The 12120-nt window shown below is 41.8% G+C and overlaps 1 protein-coding gene across 1 annotated transcript; it reads left to right on the top strand.

The window, feature by feature from the left end:
* Positions 1-221: 221 nt before the first annotated feature.
* On the top strand, positions 222-2259 carry LOC132886124 (nuclear factor 7, brain-like). Its single transcript, XM_060920688.1, has 6 exons — positions 222-818; positions 929-1028; positions 1142-1365; positions 1461-1611; positions 1737-1763; positions 1865-2259. Exons 1-6 carry the CDS (start codon positions 237-239, stop codon positions 2257-2259), a joined length of 1479 nt encoding a protein of 492 aa, XP_060776671.1. The 5' UTR covers positions 222-236.
* Positions 2260-12120: the final 9861 nt, after the last annotated feature.

Below are 12120 nucleotides of genomic sequence, written 5' to 3'. Positions count from 1 at the left end.
TTTGCATTTTGAATTTCAAGTGGTTTCAGGAGAAAGGGATGAATATGAAAAATACATTTACACTAAAGGACATATTGAAGAAAAGGTCACACAAGTGCAGTGAGAAGTGAATCATTCAGGAGAGAGATTTGAGATCATTACTGGTGTTATGGATTTTATTCAATTCAGTGTCCATGAACATTGTGTAAAGTCTTCTGTTGTCTAAATCCTCTCTCATCATGTCTCCTGTGTCAGTCATGGCTTCCTCCAGCGGTGTCCTGAGTGAAGATCAGCTCCAGTGCTCCATCTGTCTGGATGTGTTCACTGATCCAGTCATGACTCCATGTGGACACAACTTCTGTATGATCTGTCTCACAGAGTTCTGGGACAGCAGTTCACACTGTCAGTGTCCAGTGTGTCAAACTAATTTTGCCAAAAGACCGGAGTTATGTGTGAATACGTTCATCTCTGAACTTGCTGCTCCATTTAAGAAGGCAGTTCAGGTGAAATCCAGTAGCGCTGCAGAAAAACCCACACAATCTGTGGTGCTCTGTGACATCTGCTGTGAAAAGAAATGTGCAGCCGTGAAGTCCTGCCTGATCTGTATGGCCTCTTACTGCAAGACTCACCTGGAACCTCATGAGAGAGTTTCTTCTTTTATGAAGCACAAACTGATGGATCCTGTGGAGAACCTGGAGGACTACATCTGCCTGAAGCATGAGAAACCCCTGGAGCTGTTCTGTAGAGACGACCAGACGTGTGTGTGTCAGTTCTGTACTGAGACCAACCACAAAACTCACAACACTGTTCCTATAGAGGAGGAGAGTGAAGAGAAGAAGGTAAGGGGCTGAAAAGTTTTGATGTATTGTATAAAGTTTGCAAATTAATTTCATGCATGAAATATGAACCTTAAAAAAAAGTTGATGCATTGTCTGTATCTTTCTCTCAGACCGAGTTGGAAAAGACACAAGCAGAAGTTCAGCAGATGATCCAGAAGCGACTGAAGAAGATTGAGGAAATTAGACACTCTGTAGAACTCAATAAAGTCAGTCTCTTAACTCACCTACAAAATAGCTCCTTTATAAATCACATTCAGAGAATAATGATCTAATCACATGAAATAAAACAATTTCTCAATTTGTCTGCTGTTATTAAAACACAGAGAAGGAGAAAGCAGACAGTGTGAAGGTCTTCAGTGCGCTGATGCGCTGCATTGAGAGAAGCCAGGCTGAGCTGCTTATGGTGATGGAGGAGAAGCAGAAAGCAGCAGAGATGCAGGCTGAAGAGTTCATTAAAGAGCTGGAGCAGGAAATCACTGAGCTAAAGAGGAGAAACACTGAGCTGGAGCAGCTCTCACACACTGAGGATCACCTCCACCTCCTACAGGTCAGAGTCCCTCTGTTTCTCAATAGCAATGCAGCACATGACAGGACAGCAGTCCCCATGCTGAGGGATTTCTCCTCTCTCCTGCTGTACTGTAGATTTATCCGTCACTGTGCAGCCCTCCACACACCCAGGACTGGACTGACGATGTCACAATTAACCCTCATCTGAGTGAGGAGACTCTGAGGAGAGCTCTGTCTCAGCTTCAGGAAACTCTCAGTGAGGAAATGGAGAAGTTTGAAGAGATTAGTAAGTGTTTATTACACAGACACATTACATTTCCAGTATTTTGTTTTAATTAATAAAAAGCAAACATTTAATTAAATCTCTCAACATTTACTCACAAATATTGTCCAAAATTATTTTCCAAACAGACCTGAAGAGAATTCAACAATATGCAGGTTTGTGAGCTCTTATTGATCACATGACTAAATATATAATTCTTCCCTGTTCCACACTGTGCAATGAAAAAACTGATGTTCACTGTGTTTCTGTCTCTCAGTGGATGTGACTCTGGATCCTGATACAGCTCATCCGTATCTCATCCTGTCTGATGATGGGAAACAAGTGAAACATGGAGACAAGACACAGAATCTCCCTGATAACCCAGAGAGGTTTGATCTTTGTGTCTGTGTGCTGGGAAAGGAGGGATTCTCCTCAGGGAGATTTTACTATGAGGTGCAGGTCAGAGGGAAGACTGAGTGGACTTTAGGAGTGGCCAGAGAGTCCATTAACAGGAAAGGGGAGATTACAGTCAGTCCTGAAGATGGATACTGGAGTGTGTGGCTGAGGAATGAGACTGAATATAGAGCTTGTGATTCTCCCTCTGTCTCCCTCTCCTTGAAACAGGCTCCTCAGAAGGTGGGACATGCTGAACATGTTCTTATTGGAAAATAAACTTCAGGGTGGTAACAGTGACTCTGCTTCATGACATCAGCACAACACCAAGTGTTTTATTCCCTGCTTAGATCATTAAAGCAGATATAATGTTTTATGATGTTTTAAATTCAGAGTTGCATTTTTAATGTGAATTAAATAAATGAAGTGTTTAAAATCATCCTCAGATTTGCATTTTGAGTTTCGAGTTGTCCGCAGTTGTTTGGTGAGACAGGAATAAGATTTTAAAAAATGTATTTTTACTGAAGAACAGGTTTTTGAAAATGTCACTGTGGCAGCGGGGGCGTGGCCAAGCAGCAATCTGTGAATGGAGGGCGGGGTCGGGGAAGGTAAGTGGCTAGGTCATTACACCTGATGTCAGTGTGTGTGTGTGTGTGTGTGTGTGTGGGTGGGTGGGTGGGTGGGTGTGTTTGTTGCAGGGATGGAGTATAAAGGGAGAGGGAGAGGAGAGAAGAATGGCTCCCCGACCACAACATGTGAGTGAGTGAGAGAAAGAAAGAAAGCAAGCAAGCTGAAAAGCCGAATAAAGTGCGTGTATGTAAAACACAAACTCATGCCTGCCGTGATTCTGTGCTCCACCCACATCGGGGTTTACTACAGTGGTGCCGAAACCATTGGCGGAGCTACAGGGGTCGCTGGGGCACTAGCCTCCCCTGGAATCTGATTGGCTACCCCAGGTGCACCCCCAGATGATTGACATGTTACGGCACCGCACGAGAAAAGCCAGTTGCATTGATGTCTGTGACTGCTAGGTTCCTCCTGTACAGTAGATGGCGCAATGCAAGCTACCACAAGGCCACAATCCAATTTACAATAGAAGACATGGGAAAGAAGAAAAAGAAGGGAAGGAACCATTGAACGATGACTTCTTACCTGCTGTGTCCAGCACTGCTTTTGCACCTCCAAAAGGGCCCAGTGGTAGGTCTACTTATCTGAAACCTGCTAGTTTGCTGCAGTCCATGTCTGATAATCTTCTGCATCCCTCAACTATGATTCAATTTTATTTTGTTTTCAGATATTTCAACATCGAAAGAAGAGGTTCCAGTTCAGCCACATTTGAGAAAATTCCCTAGAACTCAGCATGGCACAAGCAAGAGGGCTTTCAACAGCAGCTGGTACAGGCATAATTCTTGGCTCGAATATTCTGTATCTAAAGACTCTTCCTACTGCTTTGCTTGCAGACATTTTTCTTTACCTAATGCCCCTGACTCTGCCTTTACATCAGATGTAGGGTTTTCAAACTGGAAAAAGGCATTGTCTAATGAGTCAGGATTTAAACTCCACTCTAAGTCAGAACTCCATGTTAATGCAATGTATGCATGGAGTGAGTATAAAAGGGCTAAAGAAACAAACCAGACACCGTTAAATTTGTTAAATGAGAACCGCCAAAAAAAAGTGGAAGAAAACAGACACTATATCAAAACGTTCGCAAATGTCCTCCTTTTGACCGCGACCCAAAACATACCACAAAAGGGACATCGAGAGTCTCAGGAATCAAACAATAAGGGTAAATTTTTAGCTATAATGGACGAAATTGCAAAACACGACAAATTCATTCAGTAACGGTTAGAGGCATGTGGAAACGCAAAGTACACAAGTCACCAAATACAGAATGAAATACTTCAGGGCTTAGCTGAGATGGTTCAGAAAGAAATCATAAAAGAAGTGAAAGAAAATGAAGTATTCAGTGTGATGGCAGATGAAACAAAAGATATGCAAAAAAAGGAACAAATGTCTTTGGTAGTGCGCTACTACTACAATGGTGCCATACATGAAAGCTTCCTACGTATGCTTTCAAGCAGCTGAGACCCTTAATGCAGCAGGTCTCAGTGAAATGATTGTCAGCTGTCTAGAGAAACATGGTCTGGACTACAAAAATAATCTTGTGGGACAAGGGTACGACGGAGCATCTGTCATGAGTGGCAGGCATTCTGGGGTCGCAGCGAGAATCCAAAGCAATGCCAGATTTGCGTTTTACGTCCATTGCAATGCACATTGCTTAAATTTAGTTCTTGTCGACGCTACAAAAGCAGTGCCTGAGGTTGTTGACTTTTTTGCACTTCTGCAGCAGCTGCATAACTTCATATCTGGGTCTTATGTGCATCTGAAGTGGCTTGAGGTTCAGAAGGACCTGTATCCATTGCAGCAGCCCAGGGAACTACAGGCACTTTCAGACACCAGGTGGGCATGCAGATACGCAGCATGCCGTAATCTCAGAGACAGACTTCCTGCAGTTCTGAAACTGTTGCAAGATCTTTCACTTGACAAACAAGGTGAAAGATCAGTGCTTGCAAGGGGTCTTCTTTCACAGATTGACTTGCAGTTCTTGGGGCTTTTGGTTACCTTCTGTACAGTACTTGGGGATGCCAAGTGTCTTTCTGACATGCTCCAGTCCAGCACTCTCGATTTAGCAATGGCTGTGGATCTAGTAGTTTCCCTTAAAGACACTTTGCAGGATTACAGAAATGATGATTTTTTCAGCAAACTATGGAAAGAGGTTGAGGAGCTTGCACAACAGTGCAAAATCAGTGTACAAGCACACAATAACAGACACCGTAAAATAAGCTCAAGATTTCTTGACTCACTGATGATGAGCACAGTATGACAGAGAAATTGTGATGAAGAGGACTTCCCCAGAGCACTCTTTTATCAGGTGATTGACTGTCTCATAACTGAGCTGAATAGGCATTTTTCAAGTAAAAGTTGAGATCATGCATGGTGTGCAGTCTCTGAATCCAAATAGTCCAACTTTTCTGAATGATGAGCCTCTGTTTGCCTTTGCCAAGACCTTTGAGTCTGATTTATGTGACCTTAGACATGAAGTTCACCAAACAAAGCGGCTACTGGAAAGGAGAATGAAAGGGGGTTTAGACAAACCATCTTCTTTGCTTGATTTTCTTGTCTTCCTTGAGCCCTACAAAGAAGTTTTTCACGAGCTATTCAGGCTTTGCAAAATTGCCATTGTTACACCTGTCAGCACTGCTTCCTGTGAAAGAAGCTTCTCTGCCTTAAAGCTAATAAAAACACATCTCAGGACAACAATGGTCGATGACCGGTTAAATCATCTGGGTATTCTAAGTGTTGAGTCCAGGAGGGCACGTGCCCTTAACATGGATGACTTTGTCAGTTATTTTGCCACTTCTCATCACAATAGAAGAATTATGCTTTTTTGAAGCTAAGATGGGTATTGTTAGTCTTTGGTTATGACCAAGCTCTGCACTGTGTCCTGCTTACCTGTGTAGTATGTTCTACTTAGTTAAATCTTGGTGGTCTTCATATGTCATGTCAAATTGGCAATTTATTTATTTATTTGTGGAAAGTTGATGGTTTGATGGACTACTGGCTGTGTGAACAACTGACTATATGTACCTGTGTGTGTGAGTAACTGTGTGACTGTGTAACTGACTCAGTGTGTCAGTAACTGTGTGACTTGAGTTACTATGTGCATTTGAGTTCCAGTCAATGGTGTCAGGGTGTTGGTAAATGCACCGTATTCATTTTGTACATTAATAAACTACAAATTACACTCAAAAATGACATCATCTGTGTGCTTAATACGTAGCTACTTAAACATGATTGTAAATTGAAAGTATTGTTTATAAGTTTATTTATTTAAGAAGGATCAATGTGTATTAATTAACATGTAAACGCACTAGAAATAATCTCTGACTAGTTTTCTTTCATCTGTAGTCCCTGGAATTTGAATGTTGAAAGAAAGAAAGGTGTGTATGTGTATATATAACAAAAAGACAAAAATAATTAGAAGTCATGACATGGCCAAGAACACAAGACAAGAACAGGTGCAACACCATGTAAGAATAAATAATAATAATAATAATAATAATAATGCATAATTTAAACACATAAGATAAAAAACAGATATACAGCACACAATCGCTAACATTAATCATGAGTGCTCGTGCATATTTGTGTGTGTGTAGTAGTAGGAACCATTGAGCCCCCTGAAATAGTCCTGGCCACCCCCTTGCCCCCCAAGGAAAAAAGTCTAGTTCCGCCACTGGCCGAAACCCAGGACACACAGAAGGGAACCGCCCCATGGAGTCCTCCCCATTCGAAGAGCTCATCCTTGCCCTCGCTACCGCCCAGCAGAACCAGCAGCAAGAGCTGATCACCCTCCGGAAGGAGCAGCAGCAGCGCTTCCAAGCCTTGATGCTGACCCAGCAGGAAGATTGACAGGCGTTCCGGCACCGGCTCACGTCAGCAGGGCCGCCGCTGCTGCCACCCTCGCGAAGATGGGACCGCAGGACGCTCCAGAAGCGTTCCTCACTCTCTTTGAGCAAACAGCCGAGGCGTGGGGGTGGCCGCTGGAGCAGCACGCCGTGCGCCTCCTCCCGCTCCTAACTGGTGAGGCGCAGCTCGCCGCGCAGCAGCTCCCTGCTGACAGCCGGTTGGTCTATGCAGACCGGACGAGCTAGTGATGTGGGCACTATTTCTCGGCCTACCCTCTTTAATATAAAATAATGCCGTGGCTATGAGGCGATGACGGTATAGGCTGTGCTCAGACAGTGACAATAAGAAAACATACAGGTGCTCCTAACCTGTGGGGTTTTGTTTACGTGCACAGGTGCTCCTAACCTGTGGGGTTTTGTTTACTACTGCTCTCTCTCGAAATATGCCAACTAACTATGGCAACACATTGGCTACTGGTGGTACGGTCACTTACTCCCTACTAGCTGTGTTTACGGTATGACTGTTAGTTAAACAACGCTATCACTATGCTGCAATTAGCCCAAAATACACTCTGGTATAGCCTTGGCAATTCCACTTGACTAGCCTATTGCTGAGTAGAGGCCTGGAATGGCTCAACACTAAATTTATCTGTTATTGCTACAAAAATCACTGAAGCCAACAATACCAAGCCTCACACGGGGCACCAAAATATGTAGGAGCAAATGGGCTTACCAAATCAGTCTCATGTAAAAAGTTATCAGTCTCATAAATTCATTAATCAGTGAATCAAATCAGTCTCATAAAAAGGAATCAGTCTCATAAATTCATTAACAGAATGGGTGAAGGCAATTAGAGTTCTTTTCTTGGCAGAGGTTGGCTCTTCAGTGAATATTGTAACAATAAACAGGACACAGTTTATTCCAAAGATATCATTTATTGAAATAGCTGACAGGAATTAGCAAACTAATACTGATCAGATATAGCAACAATAGCAGCCAAGGAATAATTCAATAGAAATGATGATACAATATATACAAAATATATACATATAAGAATCAGTAGTGTGTATGATAATTGAGGCAATAATGGTGATCAGAAGTAATAGGGCGAGTGGATGTTAAAATGTGATAGGGAAAATGACGCGTGTGTGTAATGCACACTCTCCCCCTACCCCTCTCTCTCACACACACACACCACTCATGCACCACATTTCTATATTTACATGTAACACACTCACTCATACACAACACTTATGCACTCTCTTAACACACTGTCTATCTCACTCTCACACACACAATTTGTGCACTACATTTCTATATTTACATGTAACATTCATACACTCTCCACACAGACACAACTCATGCACTAAATTTTTATATTTACAGTAAATGTAACACTCATGCACTGTCTTAACACTCTCTCATATGAACACGTACTTCACTCTCTTAACACACACTATGTCTTTCTCTCACTCACTATAAGATACAACTCATGCACTCTCAACACACACCCTCTCTTACACACACACACACCCACCACTCATGCATGATGCACTACATTTCTATATTTACATGTAACACACTCACTGGTATACACAACACTCGTGCACTCTCAACACACACACACCACTCGTGCACTCTCAACACACACTCACCCACACACTACATTTCTATATTCACATATAACACACACAACACTCATGCAGTCTGAACATACACTCTCTCTCTCTCACACACAACTTATGCACTTCATTTTTGTATTTACATGTAACATATCTTCACACACACTTCGTATACTACAGCTCATCTATTGATGTATTTCACTCACGTGACCAAGTCATGTGATGCTGCCATTTTGGACGGCACGGCTCGAATCAGTTTGAATGCGAGGAAGGCGACAAACGAAAAACATAAAAGAAAAAGGAGCGAGATGCAGAAAACATCTTCACTATCCAGTGATGTAGGGCATTTACAGGGTGAGCAGAGGGAGAGGTATTTGCAAAAATTGAGGTTAGCAGGCTTAGAGAACGACGTTTACCTGCTTCCACCAGGATTGTTCACTGACGTACGGAAGTACATGAAGCCCTCGTCTTTACCTGACTTCGGCCCACATGAGCTGTATACCTATGTCGTTAAAAACCCATCACCATACACAGGTATTGATCTGAAAGCATATAAGAGTCTGGATGCCTACAAATATTTTGTGTCAGGCTGGGTAACATGCCTACATCAGCGGGTCGTCCCTGGAGCCGGTGGTCGCCATCTGATTACAGCTAAGGTTTGTTCACATTTTCATTTACTTTCGGTCCTCAGGGTAAACAAAATGTTATTAAATGTCATTGAAATAACTTCTTAGTCTGTTGAGACATGGCCCGTTATAAATTTGCTGTTACCAGGCAATGACTAAGAACTGTATTATTAGGGTCGGTGTCTGTGTTGTAGCAGTGTATTAGCAACTAGCTGTTAGCACTAGCTAATGTCAACAACATCGTAGCTGGTATGTTACTGTAGCAATGTTTACGTTCAGTCATTTGGATGACTGTTAAAACCTTTCAGTCTCAAGTTTTTCCTTTACTGGATTTACTAGTTTACTGAGCTAGCGCGCTCGGCCAAGCCGGGAGCCATCACGCGCTCTCCGGCCAAGCCGGGAGCCATCGCGCGCTAGCCGGCCAAGCCGGGAGCCATCGCGCGCTCGCCGGCCAAGCCGGGAGCCATCGCGCGCTCGCCGGCCAAGCCGGGAGCCATCGCGCGCTCGCCGGCCAAGCCGGGAGCCATCGCGCGCTCGCCGGCCAAGCCGGGAGCCATCGCGCGCTCGCCGGCCAAGCCGGGAGCCATCGCGCGCTCGCCGGCCAAGCCGGGAGCCATCGCGCGCTAGCTCAGTAAACTAGTAAATCCAGTAAAGGAAAAACTTGAGACTGAAAGGTTTTAACAGTCATCCAAATGACTGAACGTAAATATTGCTACAGTAACATACTAGCTACTGTTGTTGACATTAGCTAGCTTGCCGTCCAAAATGGTGGAGACCGGGGCGTCACGTGACCCTGTGACGTCAGGTGAAATACCTCAATATCTACATGCAGTGCACATACTTTCCCCCTCTCTCTCTCTCTCTCACACACACACACACACCACGCATGCACTACACCTCATCTGTCATGTTACATCAGTGTAACACTTTCACTCACTCACACACTCACATACACACACACAAACACATTTTGTAACTCAACACATTTAGTTTGTACAGTACTTACAATGGACAATACCACAACATGTTGTAAGTGTTTACGTATGTTGTATGTATGAGTTAAGTATACAAGTATTTTCCTTTTCCTGAGCAAAGCACTCTTTATTCAAGCCTGACTAATATCCTTACTACTTCCCAGGTGCCTGGGACAGGCGATCTTTTAGTTTTTACTTTTGCATTTTAGTAGTGATCGTTAAAATCCTGATGCTTAACTAGAGTAAACAAGTTGGATGGTTTCTTTGTTTTGCAGATGCTTTATGTTCCATAAATAAATTAATACATTAATTTCTGACCTCTTGGCTCACATGGGTTTTGTTCATGAGTTAGGCACCAGATACATCAGAATACAGGAAATCAAATCTAGCTAATTCAAAATTTCCCGGGGGAGGACCCCCCCCCCCCCTTTATTTAGTCACAGCATGGCCCCCCTTTGGCCACCCCATGTAAAAAATCCTGGCTACGCCACTGGTTGTCTATGTTCTATTGCGAATACAATATCAGTTTTTGAGATTTGTAAATTATTACATTCCGTTTTTATTTACAATTTGTACTTTGTCCCAACTTTTTTGGAATCGGGGTTGTAAAAGCTTTCATATAATGTAAATATGTTTCTGTTCTCTTGTGAAGCCCAACACTGAGATTATTTTCATGTACACATTTCTCCAGCACACTCTGATGACAAAATTAATATCATGAGTAAAAATAAAATACTTCCTAAAATGTACACAGTGCAGATTTTATTACAGAGATGGAGACAGAATGAAACCCTGGAGTTCACTGAGTGATTTTCCTCCATCTAGTGGTTAAAACGTGTAACTGCATCATGAGAAAAAAGTCAAACACTGGGCGTGTCTCATATGACGTCACTCAGGTGAATCGAAACTCGAGCTCAAATCCTTTTCATAACCCAAACCCTTTGACCCTTTCAGCAGGACACAATCTCCAGTTTGAAGCTTCTCTCTGTTTCTTCAAGGGATTAAAACCACTGCAGGTAAACACTAAGAGAACAGGAACAAGAGGGAAAAGAGAAATAGAAATTGGTAAGCAGTGCTACAGATTCTACTTCTTGTTTGTGTTTTTCACTTGATTTCTGTGACATTACAGTTCAGTTTCACAGATCATTAAATGTAACAACAAAAGAATAAAAAAGTTTGGTCATTATTTAAGAATAAAATGTAAATCTTTACCAAATTGCTGTGGGTTTAGTGGAATAAAACACTTTGGGAAATGCTGTTATTGAAAAATAATCAACATTTGGGCCCTGTACTACGAAGCGGGTTTTCTGGCTTACCAGCGTAACTTCCCGATTAACCCATACTACGAAAGTTGGCTATGTTCAAACCGAGGTATGCTGCCATGGCAACTTACGCTGCATCTCAAACCTGCTCGTCTCAGGTTATGTTCTTGGTTAACCCGAGGTTTCCGATTAACCACACCCTTTTTAAACACCACCTCTCCACCGACAGTTCCTCTAGAGACAATGCCAGCGTACCTGGATGACCCGTGCGATATCGGAGCGCAGATTAGAGATGGGATTTATGGCTCTTTGATGGGATCCGCATCTTTGTGATCCGTTCTTTTAAAAGAGCCGTTCAAAAGACTGGCTCATTTGGCTCTTTTTAAATATTTATTCAGTTTTAAGAAGACAGCGTTTAAAGAAGCCAGATCCCTCTGCTTAGACAGTGACATCAATATTTCTGGACATACCTTTTATATAAAGCAACCTAGACTTACATTATTGTAACCCCTAAACGCTCATAAATAACCATTACAAAACAATGAGGGCTTCAATGAATGTCCATGCAGAACGGCTTTTCTGTAAAAAAAAAAAACACTCAAGAACATAGTTATCAAGAACGCAAGAATATTTTATAAAAAACACTTGTTTTACAAAAATATTTAAGTCTGAGATATAAAATAGATACAACTACAATAAATATAACACAAGAACTAGTTATCACACAAGAACATTTTAATAGAAAAAAACAAACTTTCTATATTAAAAATATTGAAATTGTAACAAAAATAGATACAACTAAACAGTCAGATAAATAAAGTTATAACAAGAACACAAGATTATTTTAATAGGAAAAAACAAACTATTAATGCAAAAAATATTATTAGAAAAATAGATACAACTAGACAAACAGAGAAATAAATAAAATACACAAAAATAGAACAAACAAAATGACGGCAGAATAAATTAAATGAACGTCTGTGCAAAGTAGTTTTCCCACAATATTATCATTAATATCACACAACATTATAAACTATATACAAAACAATTTGAACTATTAGGCAAACAGATAAAACTTGAATAAATAAAAGGCAAATGAATGCTTGCTTGCACGCGCACACAGACCATTATGAATGATGTTTTTATATTTGATTTTCACCTGTTGCCAGGTGCGTTTGGCACTGCTG

This window comes from Neoarius graeffei, chromosome 1, assembly GCF_027579695.1.
Source record: "Neoarius graeffei isolate fNeoGra1 chromosome 1, fNeoGra1.pri, whole genome shotgun sequence".
Lineage (NCBI taxonomy): Eukaryota > Metazoa > Chordata > Actinopteri > Siluriformes > Ariidae > Neoarius > Neoarius graeffei.
The sequence above is the reverse complement of the archived record's forward strand: the minus strand, read 5'-3'. Positions and strand labels throughout refer to the sequence as shown.

Excerpts from the sequence above, each read along its gene's own strand:
- LOC132886124 (XM_060920688.1), top strand. The coding sequence starts at position 237 with ATGGCTTCCTCCAGCGGTGTCCTGAGTGAAGATCAGCTCCAGTGCTCC. Across the intron at positions 819-928 it reads AGGAGAGTGAAGAGAAGAAG|ACCGAGTTGGAAAAGACACA; the intron begins GTAAGGGGCTGA and ends TCTTTCTCTCAG. Across the intron at positions 1,366-1,460 it reads ATCACCTCCACCTCCTACAG|ATTTATCCGTCACTGTGCAG; the intron begins GTCAGAGTCCCT and ends GCTGTACTGTAG.